This window comes from Anomaloglossus baeobatrachus, chromosome 5 (genome assembly GCF_048569485.1).
Source record: "Anomaloglossus baeobatrachus isolate aAnoBae1 chromosome 5, aAnoBae1.hap1, whole genome shotgun sequence".
Lineage (NCBI taxonomy): Eukaryota > Metazoa > Chordata > Amphibia > Anura > Aromobatidae > Anomaloglossus > Anomaloglossus baeobatrachus.
In genome coordinates, this window is record NC_134357.1 from 464,155,520 (window position 1) to 464,177,795 (window position 22,276).

General features: G+C 46.6%; 1 protein-coding gene across 3 annotated transcripts in view; it reads left to right on the top strand.

Moving 5' to 3' along the window:
* The first annotated feature begins 3,907 nt into the window (after nt 1-3,907).
* Nucleotides 3,908-22,276, top strand: part of NFATC2 (nuclear factor of activated T cells 2) — a 207,475-nt gene continuing 189,106 nt past the window's right edge. For all 3 annotated transcript variants that reach the window (XM_075350594.1, XM_075350593.1, XM_075350595.1), the window contains exon 1: nt 3,908-4,428. In XM_075350594.1, the coding sequence (XP_075206709.1) occupies nt 4,362-4,428 (67 nt within the window). In that variant the 5' untranslated portion in view covers nt 3,908-4,361. The remainder of the gene's footprint in view (nt 4,429-22,276) is intronic.

A 22,276-nucleotide genomic window follows, 5' to 3' on the forward strand; every position in this document is an offset into this window, starting at 1 on the left:
GTGTGTGTGTTAAAAGTGATGTTAAAGTTTTGAAAATGAATGAAAAAGAATAATCCACCGAGAAGAGTCACCTGATTGTCAGCTTAATTAGAACCGGTCGTTGCCGGCAACTGGTCCCCGTTGGGACCCCCTTTTTCAAATTATGCGTAGAAACTACTACGAACAGGCCCGAGAACTAGCAGGGCAACCACAAACTTGTGGCATGTAAATAAAAATGTTTTGTGGCTTCACCGTTACCGCCTCCGGAGAGGCAGATTGGAGGAAGGGCCCGCAGTGGAGCAGGCTGGGGCCCAGCCACCACCGGAACCGGTGGCAATCCTCTGGGGGTTTCAGGGGTTCCCCATGGACGTGGGTCCCCTGAAAAGGACAGAACCCGCTCGGGTAACTTGTGCTGGACTGGGGTCAAGGGGTGCTGCCTGTTTGCTTAGGCGCAGCATCAGGGCCAGGTTGCTTGGGTGGGAGAGAGCGGAAGCCGTAACCGTTAAGTAACGTTTAAGTAAGAGTACCTCGAGATGTGGGAAGATGTTATTTTACTTGTAATCACTGTTTTACCGTTATCTTTTTCAGTTGTGAAAATAAAACCGGTGATGGACGGGCAGCCCGCGGACGGTCTGCATTTTACTAAGGGGGAATGTGGCACCCTGGACAAGCCAGGGGCCACAGAGAACAACACCCACACACCCCACACTCCCGGTCAGGCACACCGAAGTCAGACACAAACCCTTGTTGCCTTCCTCCAGGGGCTGATGTTCACGCCAGGGGGGTGGGCCAGGCCACCGAGGAGTTCACAGTCCTGGAGGTGGGAAAACCAGGCAGATGAGTGAGAGAGTTGAAAGTAAGAGGAAGGAAAGTGGCAGTAGAGGAACCTGAAGTTGGTCTGGGTGTGTGGCCCGTACAGATCAGCAAGGTTGGCAGACGGTGGTGACCGTCTGCAGGAGTGGCCTATCGGAGTCTACCATAAGGACCGTGGACGGGCAGTGGCCCGGCGGTACCGGACCAGTACACAAAGAGAAGTCAGCACCATCCGGCAGGGGCTTACGGACCCCGGCAAGGCTAGGAGTCGCCGTGAATTTGCCAAATCCGTCAGCGAAGGGAACCTCCTGGGTTTCCCAGCAGCCAAGTCCCGACAGAAGGCAACAGGCCAACCGTGAGAGGGAAACACAGCCACCGCCAAGGCTACTGTTCCCAGGGCCAGAGCCTGCGGGCAAAAGGGGCTCCTCCAGCCCATATCCAAGCTGGGGAGCGGGTTACCAGTGGGAACCCATTGGAACCGTTTACAGTACATAGGTGCAGGGAAAGGCAGTCACCATCAACCTGCCGGGAGGAACAACACCGCAGCCGTCTGTGGGACCCGTCCATCCAGCCGTGTGTTTTACCGAGAACTGTGTCCTCATCATTGTGCCCCCGCGACCCTGCACCTCACCAGGCCCCGCAACCCGCCTGCCATCCACTCCTACCCCATCACCGGGCCCCGGGACAACCAACCCCCTACCCACGGAGGGGAGAACTAACATCAAAGCTGCTCCCTGTCACCGCTCCCAGGATCCCCGTCCAGAGCAGCGGTGGTCTCACCAACTTCACCACAACTGTGGGTGGCGTCACGGACAATAACCAAATCCCCACAATCAATCCCCACCCTTTTCACTCAAGGGCGAGGAACGCCGCTCGAGTCCCCGGGATCCGGCCCACCGCTCAAGCCACCACCGAGCAGCAGCAGCCGCAGCAGCGGCCGGACCCAAGCAGTGGGAGAGCGCAGCGTCCCCTCCTCCGCCCGCAACAGGAGCAACGCAGCCTGTAACGTTTTTTGAGCAGCGCAATTCATAGGATTTTGCTGCGCATGCTCTCTCTGGCTCCCTGCACACGTAACCAGGATACACATCGGGTAACCAAGCAATGCGCTTGATTAGTTACCCAATATTTACAGTGTTTAGGTGTGCAGGGAGCCAGCGCTAAGCGGTGTACGCTGGTATCCAAGATAAATATCGGGTAACCAAGCAAAAAGTGCTTTGCTTTTAGTTACCCGATATTTACCCTGGATACCTGTGCAAGGGGGCCGACACTTCCCCACTCGGCTCCGCCCCCTCCCGCACTCCGCATGTGTACACACTCACACACACACTCACACACACACTCACTTGTCCCCAGCCCTGCAGTCCCTGCGGCACTGACGTCCTCAGCGCCACAGCCCCGCTCGGCTCCTCCCCCTCGCGCTCCACCCCCCGCACACAACGGAGTCCAACAATGATTTCTGTTCTTTGTCATCCGTTGTACAACGCATCAGTCACATGCGTCAAGCAACGCATGTGACTGATGCAAAACAACGGAAATGTGAAACTAGCCTAAGGAAGACTATCTATAGATAGTCCTGACCAAATACTTAATTAACCTTGAGCCGTAGGGGATTGTGGGAAATGACCGATGACGTGTATTAATTCACCTTACATAAGCCTGTTCAGATACATACACGTGACACACGTCTAAAGATGGCTGCTGTTTCCTGTTCTCCACACCTTGCCCTGGTATGCAAGGAATGCAAGGAATGTCCAGATGGGAGAAGAGGACCAATCCATTGAGCAATCCATGGACCAACCCACTGACCAACCCATGGACCAACCCACTGTCCAACTCATGGACCAACCCACTGACCAACCCATGGACCAACCCACTGACCAACCCATGGACTAACCCACTGTCCAACGCACTGACCAACCCATGGACCAACCCACTGATCAACGCACCACCAATGGACACATCTGAGGATGCTCACTGTAGAGCTAACCATGCCCCCTTTTCCTTGTTTATATAAGCAGGTGCTCTGCTAAAATAAAGTCAGTTGAAGCTGTGCCATTCTCTGATCAAGGAGAGATTCACATCTGACTCTTTGTCTGGTGTCAATTCTTTCACGCATGCACTTGATCCATATGCATTAGGCCAGGAACAAGCAACTCACTGACACAACTAGTGTTCGCCTCAACACACTCAGTTTTCATCCTGAAAAATCAGCAAAAATAGTCCGGCTTATATGGTTAGCGCGTCGGCAATCTGATAAGTGGAGTTTTCTTTCACAAAGTCACTACAGACAGCGTCTTTTTCCTGAAATGGCTCTGCCGATAGTCTTGTGGTCATTTTTGTGGCAGGTCCACCCTTGGCGTCCTTCTATTTTAGAGAATAATGAACCGTACTTCTTTTAATCACTCACATCCTGTGCATTATGTCCATTTTTGTAGCAGTTTTGCTGTCCTTTTTTTAGGCTGATTACGGGTGGAATCCGCCTGAAAAAGATGTTGTGTGCACACAGCCTTAGGACGGTTTCACGCACAATTTTTTTTGTTTGTTTATTTTATATTTCTTTTTGCAGCAAAAAATGCTGTGGCCAGACGTCAAATGTTGATGATTTTTTTTTTTACACTTTCCATATCGTTGATCGGCATTTGTTGTAGGTAATTTATCTGCCCTTTTCACTGTTTGTTATTCTCATCAATTAAGTATAGTATGTAAGGGGATTTTACGAGAGTATTAAGCCTCCACTTCTTCTCGTACAGCTTTTTTTTTCGAAGACTTGCACATATAGGATAAGTGTGAGATCCACTTATAACTGTCTCAGTATTTGTATCCTCAGGGGAAAAAGTTACCAGTCAGCCGCTGACAGCCCAGTGATTGTTAGTTAACCCCTTTTACTGCGAGATTACAGGTGATGTAATGGCACTGCGCAGCCTACCAAGGCTAATGGCCCTGAACAGAAGCTGTGCTGTGCAGGCAGTTTTTATTAGCATGAGTACACACAACATTTTTTCTCTCTCCCTCGCTCTCTCTCTCTTTTTTTTTTTTTTACAAATATATTACTGGGTAGTTTTCCTCCTCTCGCCCTCATAGCTCAGCTCTCAACAATTAAGTGCTTGTACTGCTATACTGAGAGCGCCTCAGATTGCTGGCTTGGCCCAGGGCTGGGAGACGTCATGGATTCCACAGTGTGAAGTTTGCAGGAAAGCCCTCAGTTTAGAAGATGGAGCACATCCAAATGTTCCCATAGCAATGGGATAAACAGGAGGAAACAGTGAGGGAATCCCTTTATTCAAACACTATAAACACTCAGAGTGGGGAAGGAAGTAGCCTTTCCCTCTCTAGTAACCTAGATCATAGACAACTGCTCTCACTTCATGTCAAGCTCTCATCCTTGTTGGTTCCTCTCCTCCGGGTTCCTAAACTGAAGAGGGTCTCCCTCCCCCTCCCCATTTTTTTCCCCCTCTCTCTCTTGACAAGCCACATTGGTTTATTATGAACCACGGAGGATTCCTCATCTATCACTAAATATCATTTTATTTTTAATTTTTTTTTTTTATTAAGTATTTTTCTATATCCAAATGCAGAGAGAAGCAGCCTGCAGAGTGACACAGTACCATCACTACATAATGCGCTCTATGGATCAAGGTAAGGCTCAGCCTAAGGGGAGAGGGAGGCAGTGCACCGTCACACTACGTGCAGTGTCGGTGTGGCTCATTTATTTTGGGATGTTGTTTTAGATAAGCATGCAAAGCTTTAGGCGATTATACTAACATCTACGTCTACTGGCGATGCCCATATAGAAAGTATTCTTAGTGAAGGAAAAAGATGAATTTATTTCTATCTAAATGCTAATCTACCTATTTACGTATTACGTATTATCTATCTATCTATCTATCTATCTATCTATCTATCTATCTATCTATCTACAGTAGCTATCTACAGTATCAATCTATTTATCTACAGTATATATCTATCTATAGCTATCTACAGTATCAATCTATTTATCTACAGTATATATCTATCTATGGCATCTAGTTACCTACAGTATCTACTGTATCTATCTACAGTATTTATCTATCTACAGTATCTATGCTATTATCTATCTACTGTATCTATCTACAGTATTTATCTATCTACTGTATCTAACTATGCTATTATCTATCTACTGTATCTATCTATCTATCTACAGTATCTATCTATCTATCAACAGTATCTATAGTGTATATCTATCTACACTATCTATGGTACCTATCTACCCTATCTATTTAACTACACTATCTATCTATCTATCTATCTATCTCTCTACAGTATCTATCTATCTAAACTATCTACAGTATCTATCTATCTATCTATCTATCTATCTATGGTTTTTCAGTGCAAAGCCTCCTAAGCAATCACCAAAATAAACTCCAAAAATGGGGGTCAGGTGATGAAAAACGTATTACAATCAGCCACAGCGCATTTTGGGTTAAAATGGACAAAGCTTCTTCCATTTTGAGCCGAAACGTTGCATGTACTGATTAAAATCTGGGGGGGTTTTTTTCATCATCTGATTTTGAAGTGCTGCCCCCCCCTTTTTGGAGTTTTTATCTTGGTTACTCTTTATATACATTTATATGAATATAATCTAATAACCTATATGATGTGCACAATTTTTGCCCACTTGCTATAACTATGGTATGTGAGAGCAGCAATGATTTCACTAGAACGAGGATATATGCATCTTCTAGTAAACATAGTCAGATACCTGCTGGATAGATCCTGTGGGTGGGCAGACATACCCCTTTTTTTACCAATGTCAGAACCCCTAAATTGATAACCCACCGGTTTGCGCAGTCTGCATGCACATAGATATAAAGCTGTTAAAAAGCCACACTAAATAGCATACAATATATACCAAAAAGAACGAGCTGTCAGGCTGCCAGGAGATCTACTTCCTACACAATGTCAGGGTGTTACATAACAGTTTGAAGAAGTCTAACCCAGTGACCCTAGAACATATGCATTTAGATTAAACCCATTCACAGGTCAGATCCTCCGCTGGTCGTAAATCTAACGATTATATATGTACTTTTGGATGCAGATTTTTGCTTAGAATATATGAAATAGAGACATAGAATATTGATGTGTATTTATATATAAACTGTTGCTTCTTTTAGAATTTGCATTATGCAGCTAGCAATAAAAAAAAAAGGTAGTCTGTAGGTAAATGCTGGAGCCTTGGTGACGTCTGCCCTTTGAGGGGGACACAGTAAACTCACTTGTGTGATTCCTTGTGGCTGCTGGTCAGAAGTTACCGGATAATTATAAGAGATTTAGTGTACACAGCAACCCGTCTTGGTTTATAGTGTAAACGCACATCACATTGGAAGCTGGAAAGAATGTATTTCTACCATAATTAGGTCACCATCAGGCAGATGCGAGAGGGAATTCCGTTTGAGGAAAAAACACCTATTATTAATAGTTTAGGGCTCTGGCTATTGGGGTCAGTATGGCTGCCAGGACTCTCCCACTCACTTTCTGAAGAAGGTCCAATGTTATCTGGAAGATATGACTACAATCCTAGGAGTTACCCCGCCGAGGAGATCCCCTGCACCTCACAGACCCATTTCCATGAGCCGGTCACTGGGGGCCAAGCGGAGTGACTCATTTTCCTGTCTCAATACACAACGGAGGACACTGTGCATCTTATTTCATAGTTATTTTTTTGGATTAGATCGTAAATTTAACAGGGAACATTTTAAAGAGACATTTCCCCAAAGTGCTTGATAATAAATTAAATGTCATAAATAAAGGAAAACATTTTACAAATTAGGAAGAAACAAAAACAGTTATACAGTAACCAACGATCTCTCTCAAATTAAACAGAATTTAATGTTGCAAACTGTAGAACACCCAGGGACAATCTCAAATGCATCGTATCAAACCCACTATGATACTATTTAAAGGGCACAGACCAAAGAGGTCCCTGTGCAGCAACAATATATGGGCCCTTTGCAGTCCAACAGGTCATCATAATGCCCAATACTACCTGCTGTGGAGGTAGATGTGGCCCCTTACCTCTTGGGCCCATGTGCATCTGCAGAGGGTGCACCGATGATATGTGTGCCCCTTCCAGTTAGAAGCATTTATCAACTATCCACTGGATGATAAATGTTGAATCGGTGGGGAAAAACATCTTGGCCACCGGCAAAAGACTCATAGTGCCGCAGATTTGGAGCAATTTTCGACTACTGAGTTATTAAAAATCCAGTCCCATGTTTCTAGAGTGGTGGAGGGGAATTTGGGTCCTACATGCTAGTGATAGTAGGGATTCCAGTGTCAGATTGCCACTGATTTAGTAGAAGGGTAGATGAATCATGCATAGGGATCAGCAAACCCGAACGTTAAAGTCCGGGGTTCGTACCAAACACTGGGTGTCCGGGGCTCGAACACGAACAGGGTCTTTTAAAAATAAGTCTGTGACCAAGTTCGCGTTCTGTTCATATGCTACGCATTCGGTCAAGCCTCAGTGTGCTCGGTGCTCGGCCCAGTGAGAGCCACTTGCAGTCTCTGAATGGCTCTCACTGGGGATCAAAACATCGTTTTCGAATGTAGTGTATCCCAAAAATAAAACCTTTGCTATCCCTTCCCCGGAAATGTTTTGTTTATGGCTATCTGCATATCTGCCCAATCATTGACTTCTTTAATATCCATAACTCGAGTTGAGCTCTTTTGGTCAGGTTTGCATTGATGGCTTTAGGTCAAGTCTGGGTCCCAAAACTAACTTTTAACTAAAGTCCGGCCCGAAGCTAGCGAACCTAAATGTTCACAGGTCCGCTCATCTCATTCTGGAATACCCCTTTAATTATGAATACATGAAACTTTATGATTGAGTACATATAATATCTCCATATTCAAATTCATTTTTGCGTATATAAAATATATGTATGATATCTTCATATATTCTCTGGGGCCTTACTGGGAAATGATTTTCTATTCTTCCCTTGTTGAAGTGTCCTCCTAGTATCATTTTATAAAACAATTATATTTTCCCTGACTGCAATAGTTAAATAGTAGAAGTAGTTTACAATGGGTCTACTAGCACACGGTTCCCATGGATCTACTGTTTCTGATCCAAAGTCATTATTATACGTTTCACATTAATTAAAGACCTTTCTTGCTTTAGATATTTTCAGACTAAAGGACACATTTATATCATAATTCTTGTTTTAAAATGAAAAAAACAAACAAAAAAACAATGTGGTCAGCTAGCGAAATGCCATTATCAATACTCTACACTGAAGTAATGGTTTTATATGAACCCTAGTGTACTAAAGACCTGTAACACTTCCATTACCAGCGTTTCCAGACGAAATTTCCTGTGAATGATTTTCCACTCCATATGTATTTCCATATTTTTTCTTTTCTAGATGAATACCCTTCTAGAGCGCTAGTTTACTATGCAGTTTTGGGTGGTCATCTTGACCAGGCTTCTCTGCATTACTCATTTTGTACTTTTAGAACAACAGATCACTTAGTAAAGAGATAAATAAAAGGGGTATTTTCGGGAGGCCAAGCTATCCTTTACTCATTCTTCACGTTCATTCAGAACTGATAACGGTAATTCTATACCAAAGGTCACATCAGGTCATACTATGGTGGATACGAGCCAGTCCACAGACCACAAGCTGCTCATATCCGGCGCTGGGAATGTAATTTAATGAGGGCAGTATACATGGCACGACACCAATTCTCCTGTTAATGTCACCCAGAAAATATAGAAGTTGAACTTTAGATTTGAAGGTGACATGTATCACTGACGGGTCACTAGTGTTTTTGGGAAGTGAGCTTGTGGAAAACGTTGCTGAATTCTATACTGCACTCAGGTCTGCAGGGATTTTCTGCCTCCACGTGGACTTATTATGTGGCAGGCATAGCTAAATGTATTATTCAAGTGCATTCCTATATACTTATATTGTATATATATATATAACCCGGAAACGAAACCTGGACAGTTTAGGCCTCGAGCACATGTTGAGTATTTGGTTAGTTTTTACCTCAGGATTTGTAAGACAAAACCAAGAGTGGAACAATCTGAGGAAAAGTATAATAGAAACACAAACACCACTTCTGTATTTATTACCCACTCCTCTTATTGGCATACAAATACTGAGGTAAAAAGTCACCAAATACAACGTGTGCACGTGGTTTTACAGTGTGCAAAAAAACCCCAGACTACATGCGCTCGTTGAGTATTTGGTGAGTTTTTTACCTCAATATCTGTAAGCCAAAACCAGGAGAGGGTGATAAATACAGTAGAGGTGCCCGTTTTTCTATTGTACTTTCCTCTGATTTTTCCATTACTGGTTTTGGCTTACAAATATTGAGATAAAAAAACTCTGCAAATACTCAACATGTGCACGTGGCCTTAAGAGTCTGGGTTTTTTTGCACACTGTGAGGCAATGTGCACATGATAAGTATTTGGTGAGTTTTTTACCTCAGTATTTGTAAGACAAAACGAGGAGTGAAAAAAATAAAGTAAAAGTAGAAGCACGAGTATCACTTTTGCATTTTTTTTAACCACTTCTGGTTTTAGCTTACAAATACTGAGGTAAAAAACTCACCAAATAGTCAATGAGTTCAAATGGCCTCACAGTGTGCAAAAACAGACAGACTCTTAAGGGCCACGTGCACACACATTGAGTATTTGGTGAGTTTTTTACCTCAGTATTTGTTGCCAAAACCAGGAGTGGGTAATAAATGCAGAAGTGGTGCCCGTGTTTCTATTATACTTTTCTTCTGATTGTGCCACTCCTGGTTTTTGCTACAAATACTGAGGTAAAAACTCACCACATACTCATTGTGTGCACGTGGCCTCACAGTGTGCAAAAAACAGACTCTTTAGGGCAGAGTTCCCCAACGCCAGTCCTCAAGGGCCACGAACAGTGCATGTTTTTAGGATTTCCTTAGCATTGCATGGGTGCTGGAATGATCACCTGTGCAGGTGATTAAATTATCACCTGTGCAATACTAAGGAAACCCTGAAAACATGCACTGTTGGTGGCCCTTGAGGACTGGAGTTGGGGACCCCTGCTTTAGGGCCACATGCACACATTGAGTATTTGGTGAGTTTTTTACCTCAGTATTTGTTGCCAAAACCAGGAGTGGGTAATAAATGCAGAAGTGGTGCTCGTGTTTCTATTATACTTTTCCTCTGATTGCTCCACTCCTGGTTTTGGCTACAGATACTGAGGTAAAAAAAACTCACCGAAAACTCAACATGTGCGCATGGCTTTGTTTGGTGTGCAGATGGATAGCAAAATTATTGGTCATCCATGAGAAAGTCCACAGACCTGAATCTCCAGAGCTCGGCTTGTATCAGTGGTAGAACTGTGACCTCCAAACCCATGGTGGAAGATAAGGCTAAATGCTAAAACCAGAATCATGCCGACAATGAAAAGATGATGGTTGTCATATTCTATTAAGTTGTGCATTAAAAAGCCACAAGGGGGAAACCAAACATTGAGATTGGTGCTCAGGTGTCACTAACCACAACACACACTGTAGGTAACAAAACCAAAGCAAGACTGCAACATTGAGCTTTATCGGATATGCAAGTGATGGAGATTCAGCATTCAAAACACTTTCTGTGTTGATTTGTTTTAATAAGTAAAGCTTAAAGGGGTTGTCCACTTCTAAAAAAAGTGCAGATATAATTACATACAACTTACTAATATATGTATTTAAACGGGTCTCCTACTCTTCGTATATTAATGTTGCCCTGGGTCCTGTCAGCTCCACCTTCACAACACAGTACACAGATTCTGGTGCTGGAATAGCCAATTTCAATAGCTAATCCAACCCCCTCCTCTGCCCATGCAGTCAGCCTGCCCCCTTCTCTGTCCATGCAGTCAGCCTGCCCCCTTCTCCACCCATGCAGTCAGCCTGCTCCCTCCTCTGCCTATGCAGTCAGCCTGACCCCCTCCTCTGCCTATGCAGTCAGCCTGACCCCCTCCTCTGCCCATGCACTCAGCCTGCCCCCTTCTCTGCCCATGCAGTCAGCCTGCCCCCTTCTCTGCCCATGCAGTCAGCCTACTCCCTCCTATGCCCATGCAGTCAGCCTGCCCCCTTCTCCACCCATGCAGTCAGCCTGCTCCCTCCTCTGCCCATGCAGTCAGCCTGACCCCCTCCTCTGCCGATGCAGCCAGCCTGCCACCTCCTCTGCCCATGCAGTCAGCCTGCCCCCTTCTCCGCTCATGCAATAAGCCTGCCACCTCATCTGCCCATGCAGACAGCCTGCCCCCTTTTCCACTCATGAAGTCAGATTTCTTCCTTCCCTACCAATGCAGTCAGCCTGCCCCCTCCTCTTCCCATGCAGTTAGCTTGTCCCCTCCTCTGCCCATGGAGTGAGCCTGCCCTGTCCTCTGCTCATACAGTGAGACTGCTCTCTCCTCTGCCCATGCAGTCAGCCTGCCCCCTCCTCTGCCCATGCAGTCAGCCTGCCCCCTCCTCTGCCCATACAGTCAGCCTGCCCCCTTCTCTGCCCATGCAGTCAGCCTGCCCCCTCCTCTGCCCATGCAGTCAGCCTGCCCCTTCCTCTGCCCATGCAGTCAGCCTGCCCCCTCCTCTGCCTATGCAGTCAGCCTGACCCCCTCCTCTACCCATGCAGTCAGCCTGCCCCCTTCTCTACCCATGCAGTCAGCCTGCCCCCTTCTCTGCCCATGCAGTCAGCCTACTCCCTCCTATGCCCATGCAGTCAGCCTGACCCCCTTCTCCACCCATGCAGCCAGCCTGCCACCTCCTCTGCCCATGCAGTCAGCCTGCCCCCTTCTCTGCTCATGCAATCAGCCTGCCACCTCATCTGCCCATGCAGACAGCCTGACCCCCTCCTCTGCCTATGCAGTCAGCCTGACCCCCTCCTCTGCCCATGCACTCAGCCTGCCCCCTTCTCTGCCCATGCAGTCAGCCTGCCCCCTTCTCTGCCCATGCAGTCAGCCTACTCCCTCCTATGCCCATGCAGTCAGCCTGCCCCCTTCTCCACCCATGCAGTCAGCCTGCTCCCTCCTTTGCCCATGCAGTCAGCCTGACCCCCTCCTCTGCCCATGCAGTCAGCCTGCCACCTCCTCTGCCCATGCAGTCAGCCTGCCCCCTTCTCCGCTCATGCAATAAGCCTGCTACCTCATCTGCCCATGCAGACAGCCTGCCCCCTTCTCCACTCATGAAGTCAGATTTCTTCCTTCCCTACCAATGCAGTCAGCATGCCCCCTCCTCTTCCCATGCAGTTAGCTTGTCCCCTCCTCTGCCCATGGAGTGAGCCTGCCCCGTCCTCTGCTCATACAGTGAGACTGCTCTTTCCTCTGCCCATGCAGTCAGCCTGCCCCCTCCTCTGCCCATACAGTCAGCCTGCCCCCTTCTCTGCCCATGCAGTCAGCCTGCCCCCTTCTCTGCCCATGCAGTCAGCCTGCCCCCTCCTCTGCCTATGCAGTCAGCCTGCCCCCTCCTCTGCCTATGCAGTCAGCCTGACCCCCTCCTCTACCCATGCAGTCAGCCTGCCCCCTTCTCTGCCCATGCAGTCAGCCTGCCCCCTTCTCTGCCCATGCAGTCAGCCTACTCCCTCCTATGCCCATGCAGTCAGCCTGACCCCCTTCTCCACCCATGCAGCCAGCCTGCCACCTCCACTGCCCATGCAGTCAGCCTGCCCCCTTCTCTGCTCATGCAATCAGCCTGCCACCTCATCTGCCCATGCAGACAGCCTGCCCCCTTCTCCACCCATGAAGTCAGATTTCTTCCTTCCCTGCCAATGCAGTCAGCCTGCCCCCTCCTCTTCCCATGCAGTTAGCTTGCCCCCTCCTCTGCCCATGCAGTGAGCCTGCCCCGTCCTCTGCTCATACAGTGAGACTGCTCTCTCCTCTGCCCATGCAGTCAGCCTGCCCCCTCCTCTGCCCATGCAGTCAGCCTGCCCCCTCCTCTGCCCATACAGTCAGCCTGCCCCCTTCTCTGCCCATGCAGTCAGCCTGCCCCCTCCTCTGCCCATGCAGTCAGCGTGCCCCTTCCTCTGCCCATGCAGTCAGCTTGCCCCCTCCTCTGCCCATGCAGTCAGCCTGTCCCCTCCTCTGCCCATGCAGTCAGCCTGCCCCCTTCTCTGCCCATGCAGTCAGCCTGCCCCCTCCTCTGCCCATGCAGTCAGCCTGTCCCCTCCTCTACCCATGCAGTCAGCCTGCCCCTTCCTGTGCCCATGCAGTCAGCCTGCCCCCTCCTCTGCCTATGCAGTCAGCCTGACCCCCTCCTCTACCCATGCAGTCAGCCTGCCCCCTTCTGTGCCCATGCAGTCAGCCTGCCCCCTTCTCTGCCCATGCAGTCAGCCTACTCCCTCCTATGCCCATGCAGTCAGCCTGACCCCCTTCTCCACCCATGCAGCCAGCCTGCCACCTCCTCTGCCCATGCAGTCAGCCTGCCCCCTTCTCTGCTCATGCAATCAGCCTGCCACCTCATCTGCCCATGCAGACAGCCTGCCCCCTTCTCCACCCATGAAGTCAGATTTCTTCCTTCCCTGCCAATGCAGTCAGCCTGCCCCCTCCTCTTCCCATGCAGTTAGCTTGCCCCCTCCTCTGCCCATGCAGTGAGCCTGCCCCGTCCTCTGCTCATACAGTGAGACTGCTCTCTCCTCTGCCCATGCAGTCAGCCTGCCCCCTCCTCTGCCCATGCAGTCAGCCTGCCCCCTCCTCTGCCCATGCAGTCAGCCTGCCCCCTCCTCTGCCCATACAGTCAGCCTGCCCCCTTCTCTGCCCATGCAGTCAGCCTGCCCCCTCCTCTGCCCATGCAGTCAGCCTGCCCCTTCCTCTGCCCATGCAGTCAGCTTGCCCCTTCCTCTGCCCATGCAGTCAGCCTGTCCCCTCCTCTGCCCATGCAGTCAGCCTGCCCCCTTCTCTGCCCATGCAGTCAGCCTGCCCCCTCCTCTGCCCATGCAGTCAGCCTGTCCCCTCCTCTGCCCATGCAGTCAGCCTGCCCCCTTCTCTGCCCATGCAGTCAGCCTACCCCCTCCTCTGCCCATGCAGTCAGCCTGCCCCCTCCTCTGCCCACGCAGTCAGTCTGCCCCCTTCTCTGCCCATGCAGTCAGCCTGCCCCCTCCTCTGCCCATGCAGTCAGGCTGCCCCCTTCTGTGCCCATGCAGTCAGCCTGCCCCCTCCTCTGCATGATATCTTTATTCTGCAGCTGGTTATAGACAGGGATAAACAATAATAATAGTAATGGCAGATGTCCATGTATGTCCGTGCAGACTGTATATTGATCCATCCCTGTTACTATGTGTATCTGGTGTTTGCTTTCCGTTCCAGCAAACATTCTTCAGCAATTAAAAAAAAATAATTCTATACTATAAAGCTGATAACTAAGTTTAGTGCCGCCCCACTGGACCCGAGGGCAGAGCCGTTAGTTTTAACAGTCTTAGCCTTATTTAGTTGCAGGAAAACACAGAATAAGATTTGTTTTATTTTAATACATATTCAAAGTTGTCTTTATACCCAACTATTCCCATTTTAAAATTATGGAGAACCCCTGTGCGGATTTCATGGTAACACTTACAGTTAGGGTTCATGATGATGTCACTGACCATACTGATGATGTCACTGACCACACTGATGAGGTCACTGACCACACTGATGATGTCACTGAAACACACTGATGATGTCACACTCCCATAAACCGTGTAGAAGATTGCCTATTTTTTTATGCTTTGATAACGCGAAACAATAGTCGAAAATGATGAGGTTAACATTATTGGAGGGTCATACATTTGTTTGATGGTCATCCATGTGACTAATGAGAGAAGCAGGAAGGAGACGGGAGTACAACCTGTCACTGGTGAAAAATCACTACTGCTTGCCCGACTTTCAAGTACATAATTCTTCACCTCCCTTAGCTCTTTGAATGCAGAGATAAAACTCCCCACAATCGCCATCGGTTTTATCACGGTGACCTTCTCTCATCCTTTGTTTATAGTATTGTATTTTTTTTCCTTACAAAAATTTCTATAAGAACGTAAAACAGCTGTAAAAACAATACAAAATAGCCATTTTTAAGCCAGGAATAGGATGGTGATGCTGATGTGTTACTGACGAGGGGGACACCGAGAATGGAAACCTAGAAAACAATGACATTTTCCACTCCCAGGCACTGAAATATGGATTTTATATCATTTAGATACTGGTGGAGTCAGTAGAACAGCTGATACTTATTAGGAAAGGGATGAAGGCTGTAAATCAGACAGACTCACTGACGGTCAGTTGACATGACTGAAGACACATTTACTTGATATTAGCAAGTCATGTGTTTTAACTTAAGACTGAGATATTTTTAGCTGGTTCTTGGTGCCAGTAAAACAACAAAATGCAGAGCCAAAGGGGTGCCAGAAAGCTCTTAATTCTACATTTCTGAAATCATGAGAGAAAAAATAATTTTATATCCCCAATAGACAGAGCCAAGCCTATCCTGAAGAAATACGGCTCTCGTATCCAGTAAGAGTATCCAATATTTGTTATGCCAGAAAAGATTGGCAAAACGCATAGACTATGACAGTCCTGGCACGTTAGGACTGTTTGCATAGAAGGGCAGAAAATATCCATGTTAATAATTAGTGTAACATGGTGGTCAACATACCCGTGATGCTAGTTACTACTTAGGGATAGTGGGTTCCCAACTCCAGTCCTCAAGGCACACCAACAGTGCATGTTTTCAGGATTTCTTTAGCATTGCATGGGTGTTGGATTCAGCACCTTTGCAGGTGGTTAAATTATCAGCTGTGCAATACTAAGAAATTCCTGAAAACATGCACTGTTGGTGTGCCTTGAGGACTGGAGTTGGGAACCTCACTTAGACAGAAGGATAGTCAGACAAGCCGGGGTCAAGTAACAGGAGGACATGACAGGACACAGGGAGTAAGCAGAAACGCAGTCAAGTCACAGGCCGAGGGTCAGAATTCCAGGAAAGTACGTATTATATTCAGGGAGCAGACAGAGTTGTGGTCTTGTAACGGTCCGAGGTCAGAAGCCAGGAGGTAACAACAAGATCAGGGAGCAGACAGAGAGGACTCAATCAACGGTCGAAGGTCAGAAGCCAGGAGGTAATGACAGGAAGAGGGAGCGGGCAGAGAGGAGTCAATCAACAGTCCGGGGTCAGAAAACTTAGATCAGAACACAAGCACAAACACATGCCAAGAGCAAGACTGCAGAACCAGAGAGTACGACTGGTGAGCTTCTGGGAGAGCATGCTCAGAAATGAAAAAGAGCAATTACCAGGAAAGTGGAACACCAGAGAAAGAGCACCTCCCAGAGCCAGCATGGAATCCTGTGCTGTCAAACAACCTGTCAGCTAGTTCTCAAAGAAACACAGCAGAGCATCTCCAAATGCAAGATGCTCTGCACAAAGGAAACATGTCACTGCCGGCTCTGTAGTTCAGGAAGGAGAAGCAAAACGTCACCTGTGTGCAAGATGCCCTGCACAGAGGGATCATAACAATACCGAAAGGAGCCTGTGTATCCTTTATTCCATAAAGTTTTATAGGCACAGATAGTACTACCTTCCTATCTTTTCTGCCTGTTCAATACTTTCATACTGCGTCTGATGTATGTACCTGATATATTCCTAGGGTATAAATCAAATGAACAAATGTCACAATTGTATTCATAGTTCACTTAATAGAGGCCAAAAGAGTTTATTTTTGGTTTCTCTTTGGCTTGAAATACATTTTTTTTTCACTTAGGGGCATCAAGTAGCCCATGGGCAGCATGGTGGCTTAATTGTTGCACTGTAACCTTGCAGCACTGTGGTCATGGATTTGTTCCTCTGTCTTCCTCAAATCCCACCAAGGACATCTGCCTGGAATTTGTATATTGTCCACGAGTTTGCGTGGTTTTCCGCCAAGTTATCCAGTTTCCTCCCACACTCTAAAGACATACTGATAGGGGATTTAGGTTGTGTGCCCCAATGGCGACAGTGATGACTGTAAAGCGCTACAGAATATGATAGTGCTATATAAGGAAAGCATAATAAAACATAGAGAATAAGTAAAAATTGTACACCATGAACATATAGAATTGAAGCTGATTTGTGCCGAAACGCGTGGGTCCCATTCGACCGAAATGAAAGATTAATGGTTTTGTCATGATCCTGAACATTCCATATTATTTTGGGGGGGGGGCGCATATTAACAGCACTAGTCCATTCAAAGTAGGATTTGCTGTGCTTTACTTTTTGCTGTTATAAGTTGTGAGACCCTGATTGTCCTTACCGACTAGCCAGTAAAATGAAAAAAAATAATGTGGTTGTAAAGTTAAGACTGCGAAGTGAATGGATTTTAAGATAAAAGAATTAAGAACATATTACCAAATAATTGATAGATTAAATTTGGATGGACACTAGACTCCCTTTAATCTACTGTAGATTTGAGGATGTGAGCACAGCGGCCCCGTTGGGTTTTCTCCTGGAGTGGAGTAGTGTTGTGCTAGAAAAAAAGCCAATGTGGCTGTGACGAGGTCCTTCTCCTATATCACATAATCAACAGAGCGAGAGATGGCTATAAAATCCAAAGAGTATTTATTCCAAGCAAATCAAATGGTCCATAACATAATCCACAAAACAGAGAGTAAAATTAGTCCAGTAACACAAATGTAGTCTGATAAGCGATAAATATCCAGGTCTCTCTGAGAAGCCAGTTTCTCCCAGAGGTTCAATCTTCCTGCTTCACTCTTGAAGTTCTCAAACAGATTGCCTGAATCTCCCAGGTAAGCAGAGAGTTTACAGTAGGTGGACTCTAGGCCCACCTCCTCCCACACCAAGGGGCGGAAGAGCCTCAAGAGGCTATTACCTTACACTATAGGGGGTGATTACTTACAAACAATACAATGTACACACAAGCAGTACAAATAATGGACAGTGAACCAAGCTTAAAAAAGGAATCTGTACAGCAAGATACACCTCCCCCCATATCCCACCATCACAGTGGCTGCTTGGCTTTGCTAGATATCACAGTGTTTTCATTATAGGTATTGGTGGAAATCCCAGAGGTGCAAGCCCAATCTACTGGTCAAATAGTAACTAAAGAGTTCATCAGCTACATTAAATACTGCTGCTGGGAAGAAGTGAATTGTAATCCTTCCGGCAGCGTTCGGGTTTCAGTCATGGAGGCGGCACCAATGCGGGTTCAGTGATCGCTGAGTGCATGAAGAGCGGCAGTTGTAGCCACGCCCCCCCACTGACTGACATCCACCCAACATTAGAGCTAGCTGTCAGTCAGTGTGGGGGGCGTCGTTACAGCCGCTACTCTCCATACACAGAGCGGTGACTAAACCAGCAGCGGCGCTACTGTCGGGGGCAGGGGCCAGCTTCACCGTCGCGGGGGCTGCTCGGGGAGATCACGCTCGGATCCGGTGCCTTCTCCTCGGTGGCTCGAGCGGACGGACCCGGGGCTCGAGCAGCGCTCCTCGCCCACGAGTGAAAAGGGGAGGAGTTGAACGTTTTGGGATATATAGAGTTCGTGATGCCACCCACGGTTTGTGGTGATGGTGGGCACCACCGCTGCTGGTGACGGGGTTCCCGGAAGCGATGGCGGGGAGTAGCTAGGTGTTGACCCTTCCGTGGGTAGTGGGTGTTGGTCCCGGGGCCCGGTAGGAGGGAGGGTTCCGTAGGATGGGTTTTTGGCAGGGTGCAGGGTTGCGGTGCAGCGCAGCGCGGTGCCGGATGGCACAGGTGTACTCACTCAGACACAGATGGACAGAGTCTCTGGTAAACCAAACGGCTGGATGGACGGGGCCCGCAGCCGGCTGCGGTGTTCTCCCTGGATGGGTTGATGGTGGCTGTCGTTTCCCTGCACCTGTGTTTTGTATCTTGACTCCAATGCCTGGGCACCGGTAGTCCGCTCCCCGGCGTATACATGCCGGAGGAGCCCGTTTGCCCGCAGACGCTGACCTGTGGTTCTCTGGCCCTTGGCGGTGACGCTTATCCAGAACGGTTGGGCTGTTGCCTTCAATCGGGACTTGGGTGGGAATGAACCCCTGAGGTCCAGACCGCAATCAGTAAATTTGACTAAAGGTTGGCTTCAAGCCTAGTCAGGGTCTGAGTACCCTGCCTTGTGCTTGGCTCCAATCGGCTCCCCGATTCGGTACCGGCGGGCCACCGCCCGACCCCGATCCTACGGTTCCGCTGACTTTCACCAACTCCTGCAGACGGCCAGCACCATCTGCCTACCTTTCTGGAAGTGCCTGGGCTCCAACCCAGACACCAACAGTTGCACTCCTCACACTCCACTGCCCACAACTGGACTCTCTGACTGACTACTGTGTTTTTCCCGCCTTCAGGCCTGTGAACTCCTCGGTGGGTGGGGCCAACCGCCTGGCTCCGCCCCACCTGGTGTGAATATCAACCCTGCAGGGTGGCAACAAGGGTTTAATGTGTGACTGGTGTGACCTGTCAAGGGAAGGGGGGTGTATGATGTGCTTGTGACCACCTGGCTAGGCCAGGGCGTCACACTACCTCCATGACTGAAACCCAAACGCTGCCAGGATAATTACAGTTAATTTCCTCCCAGCAGAGGTGATCAATAGGCAGCTGAAGGGCAGGTTCAGAGAGCTATTAACCCCATATATGCCGGTTTATAGCGCTTTTACAGGTGACAGGTTCCCTTTAAGTAAAGAAGAGATGAAAAATTTATTAGGAAGCCATGTTGCACTTCACCTCTTTCAACCACAAGACATACATTAGACACTTTGCAGACCTTGTTCTAAAAGCATTTCACTAATAAGCCTGATTTTGGTTCTTGGACGAGCAGGGATTAATAAGCACATCTGACAGACTACACAGCAGAGAGCGGCTGCCCATTGAGAAAGACAGGTTAGGAGGAGACCTAATGGACAATCAAGCATTTACTGAGGGTTTTGAGGCTAAATTAGACATTTCAATAGATATAAAGATGAGTCCGTTTATTATAGATTGCCACTCACTATTCAGCCTTTTATGTTGATTTGCCATAATATCCGGCTCTTTGTGTTTCTTGTATTCAAATTTTTTTTTTGTTAACTATTGATTGTGCGTTACGTCCAACCGCTCCCAAACTAGTATTTAAAGAATAGCTGCTGTTTTTTTTTTATAAATCAATCATATATGTGAAAAAATGAAAACTCTGTAATACATCTGCTTCTTTCACCTCCTGAAGTGATCATTTATTCTCAATATTCTCATTTCACAGGTAGAGTATAATGTCTTTTGTCATTACTGAGATAGGAGATGGCAGTTGGTGCCTATGATGTTCTATGGAGAAATTTAACTGTCATTTCAGGAGAACTTGCAGCTGTATGTCTGTGTCGCCCCCTAGTTCCTCCCTCCATAGATTCTTAAGAGCACCAACTGCTGTATCCTGTTTCAATAATGGGAAAGCCTGTGTTCAGTGAACACAGATTTTACAGATGTTACTCATAAATTAAGAGTGAAAAGATCAGTCCAGGAGGAGACGTAAGCAGAGTTCTATGATAAGCTATATTACAAGGTTGCTTACTTTCAGATGTACAATTGATTTATGAAATAAAAATAAAATTGACTGTTATGCTTTAAGATGTGACGTATAACAGAGTCACAAGCCTTTTGTGAATAGTTGTACAAGTTTCTACATCCTCTAAGAACTCAAGATGTTTGTATTAAGGCTTCCTATATGGCCACTGTGTTGTCAGCTACTTACCCGAGTGATCGATTACTGAGTCCCGGATGAGCCACAAAGTGGGGAAGTTTATATGCACAATGACATATTCTCATATACTATTATCCAAGTGATCATTAGACAAATGAGAAGTGTAAATATATTATTAAAGATGTTTTTAGAATTTTATTTAATACTTTCTGCTAATCACTCACATACCACCTCTACCAAACATGTCCCCAATTCATCAAAGTATGTATGGCTTAAAAAGAATGTCAGCAGGTTTTTACTAAGTAATCGGAGGCAGCATGAAGTAGGGTCTGAGACACTGATTTCAAGGATGTGTTAATTATTAGGCTGTGTGCTGTTGTTTCAATAGAATGAGCATTTTATTAGCAATACCAGACTAGGTGTCAGTGCCTACTGGTCCAAACTCACCCTGAGAACTGATTAGCAGCTTTTTGACAATATACAATGTACACAGAAAGCTGATAATCAGGTGTGTTTGTTGGGTTAGCTTTCTGAGCTCTGCCACGTTACACCTAAAAACTCTGATTGTGTCACAACGGCGGCATGCAGTAAAATAAGAGATACATTGCTGGAATCAGGGTCTCATGTCCTACATTATGCTGTTGCTCTCATGAGGTAGCAAAAATCTGGTCACAGAATCCCTTTAAAAACACTTTAAAAAGTTGCAATTTTCTTTTGCACAATGTATGGTCTCTGGAGAGTAAGATTTGTGGTGTGGTACACAGAGGTACATGCCACTTTTAGACTAGGCGTGCACCTCTTAATAAATCGGGCACTTCTGCCAATGTTGATGAATCAGGGCCTATAGTGTACAAAGTCATAATGGTATCCAGCAGAGTGTGAAAAGAAATATGGAAAATATGGAAAAGATGATGGCTGATAGGTAGAATTCCAGTCACTTTATTCAGGCTACGCATTTCAATACCAAGCAGGTTCCTTATTTGGGCCATATGACTAATGTGTACAGACACATACAGTATGTGTTCTTACCTCATTATTTATATGGACCGATGAAGCCACCTTTTCTACCTATGAGTAGTCATCTTTCCCAGTAGCGCCCGGTGGTTCCTTCACTTTCTTCGACACTCTTGCTGCAGTTGCCATTGTGCATAATGGGAACAAGTAGGATCAGCGGCTAGTCCACTCTTTGCAACTTTTCAAACAGAATTGTCCATGTTAGGGCTTATGCAGATGACCATATTTTAGGTTCGTCAAAAAATCATATGACACTCGGACCAATGTTATTCTTTTACGCGTGGGCCATGCACAAGTCCAACTTTTTTCCTGGACCGAATCTGTCAAAGGAAATAAATCACAGCATGTATGAGTTGCCTCCGTAATTCAGATTTCACTCGGCCATGCAAGTCAGTGAACTGGTGGAAATAATCGGACAGTACTCGGAAAACAACATTTTCACAGACTAACAAAATGGAGAAGATAGAATTTTTTTTATATCTTCTCCATATCTGGGAAAACTGGATCACACTCTAACCATATCTGATCAGAGTTTGATTAGCAAGTTCGGACCGATTTTCTTGTGCAATTTTTTTGTGTGGTCTAACCGAATTATCAATTAAAGTTCGAAAATAGCAACATTTCTGATATATTTTTATAAATAAACACAGTATATATTAACAGAAATGTATCATTGACATTGACATAGAGTTATTGCCACATAAATTGACACTTGTCAGATTTGAAAAATTTGGCCCGGCCACTAAAGGGCTGATGGTTTGGTAGACTAGTCCCCCATATACATGAACTCTTGGCTTAGCCGACCATACATTTTCTCAAAGGGG